Genomic DNA, 1,442 nt, shown 5'->3' on the forward strand with positions numbered 1-1,442 from the left:
GCATTAAAATGCTGCTGACATGTTCATCAAATACACCACATTGATCTCATCGTCCCTCTGAACTGTCCTCACACACTGTTGGAGTCAAACTGACACATTTTGACTTGTGAAGTCAGTGAAGCTCTAAATTCCATCTTTTAACAGGAAATGTGTTTGTGACTCTTCAGCTCTGTCTCCTCTCACAGGGAGAAGATGATCTGCTGCATCCTGCTGCTCCTCACACTCACCTCCTGTGTCTGTGGTTAGTTTACTCCTTCACTTTATTATCTAGAAACTGATACAAGTCCTCAGTTAGTCTGCTCCTCACTTTCCCTCTCTGTCTCCTCAACAGGAACATTTGTAGTGAATGTGACACAGAGCTCCTATCAGGCAGAGGAGAACCACAACATCACACTGGAGTGGAGCTTCACAACCAAACCTCACACTCCACCTGACTTCCTTTCTATTCTATGTGAGAAGTTTACTGATGATCTCAAAGCCTCAAAAGTCCTGTTTCATCTACATGAGGGTGTTGAGGTCCCAGAGTCTCAGGATGAACAGTTTTCAGGACGAGTCCAGTGTGACAAAGACATCCTCAGAGAAGGACGAATCACACTTCATGTGTCCAGACTGAGGACTGAGGACTCAGGACTGTACCTGTGTGAAGTCAACACAGATTATGGTGCAAACTTTGGCAAATGTCGACTCAGCGTCTCTGGTGAGTGAATTAGCAGTAAAACAAGACTATGCTGCCATGCTAGCAGCTCTGTGATGCTGTACTCAAGCTTAAAGCTAAATGCTAACACATCAGTTTAGCGTGTTAGCATGCTAAACACAGCAAATACAAAATTTAATCTGGATCCATCCAGTAGCTGCTGAGATGTTTCAGTCTGGACCGAAGTCATGGACAGACTGATCCACAGAGACATTAGACTGGCACCATCACTGTCCACCATGATTACCCAGAGTTCCACAGTCTTTCTCCCACAATTCTCAGACACAAAAATATTCCGTTTACAGTGATGTTCAACAGAGAAAATCTTTACATTTGAGAAGCTGGAACCAGAAAAGAATTTTCTCGACATTGTTGTTGTTTTAGCATCAGTTTAAAGATTGAATTCAGTCTCTCAGCAGGAGAAATGTTTCCACTTCAGATAAATCAACATGTTCATTCTTCTCTTCAGCAGCTGTTGATCAGCCTGAAACTCAAAGACCAACTGAGAGACCAGAACCAGAGATTTATAAAAGGAACCTCCTCTACGCTGGACTGGGACTGACAGCAGCAGCAGCAGCAGCTCTACTGGTCAAACTCTGCTGTTCCTCAAGTCCTTGTTTCACTAAATCTCCTGATGAGACAGTAAACCTTTATTCAGAGGTGTAAGAGTGACGTTCCTCAGAGAGCAGACTTCTCTCTGTCTCTGCTTCCTGTCACCCTGTTGGTCCATGAGGCTGCTTTTCTCTGC

General features: G+C 44.0%; 1 protein-coding gene across 1 annotated transcript in view; it reads left to right on the forward strand.

Moving 5' to 3' along the window:
- LOC111653132 (uncharacterized) overlaps window positions 1-1,436 on the forward strand; it is a 2,431-nt gene extending 995 nt beyond the window's left edge. Inside the window, exons 2-4 of the mRNA XM_087173284.1 lie at window positions 186-241; window positions 332-697; window positions 1,164-1,436. Of these exons, the coding sequence (XP_087029410.1) occupies window positions 193-241; window positions 332-697; window positions 1,164-1,360 (612 nt within the window). The 5' untranslated portion in view covers window positions 186-192 and the 3' untranslated portion in view covers window positions 1,361-1,436. The remainder of the gene's footprint in view (window positions 1-185; window positions 242-331; window positions 698-1,163) is intronic.
- The last annotated feature ends 6 nt before the right edge of the window (window positions 1,437-1,442 follow it).

This window comes from Seriola lalandi, unplaced genomic scaffold, assembly GCF_002814215.2.
Source record: "Seriola lalandi dorsalis isolate HSWRI2012SDOR001 ecotype SW California unplaced genomic scaffold, Sedor1 jcf7180002054159, whole genome shotgun sequence".
Lineage (NCBI taxonomy): Eukaryota > Metazoa > Chordata > Actinopteri > Carangiformes > Carangidae > Seriola > Seriola lalandi.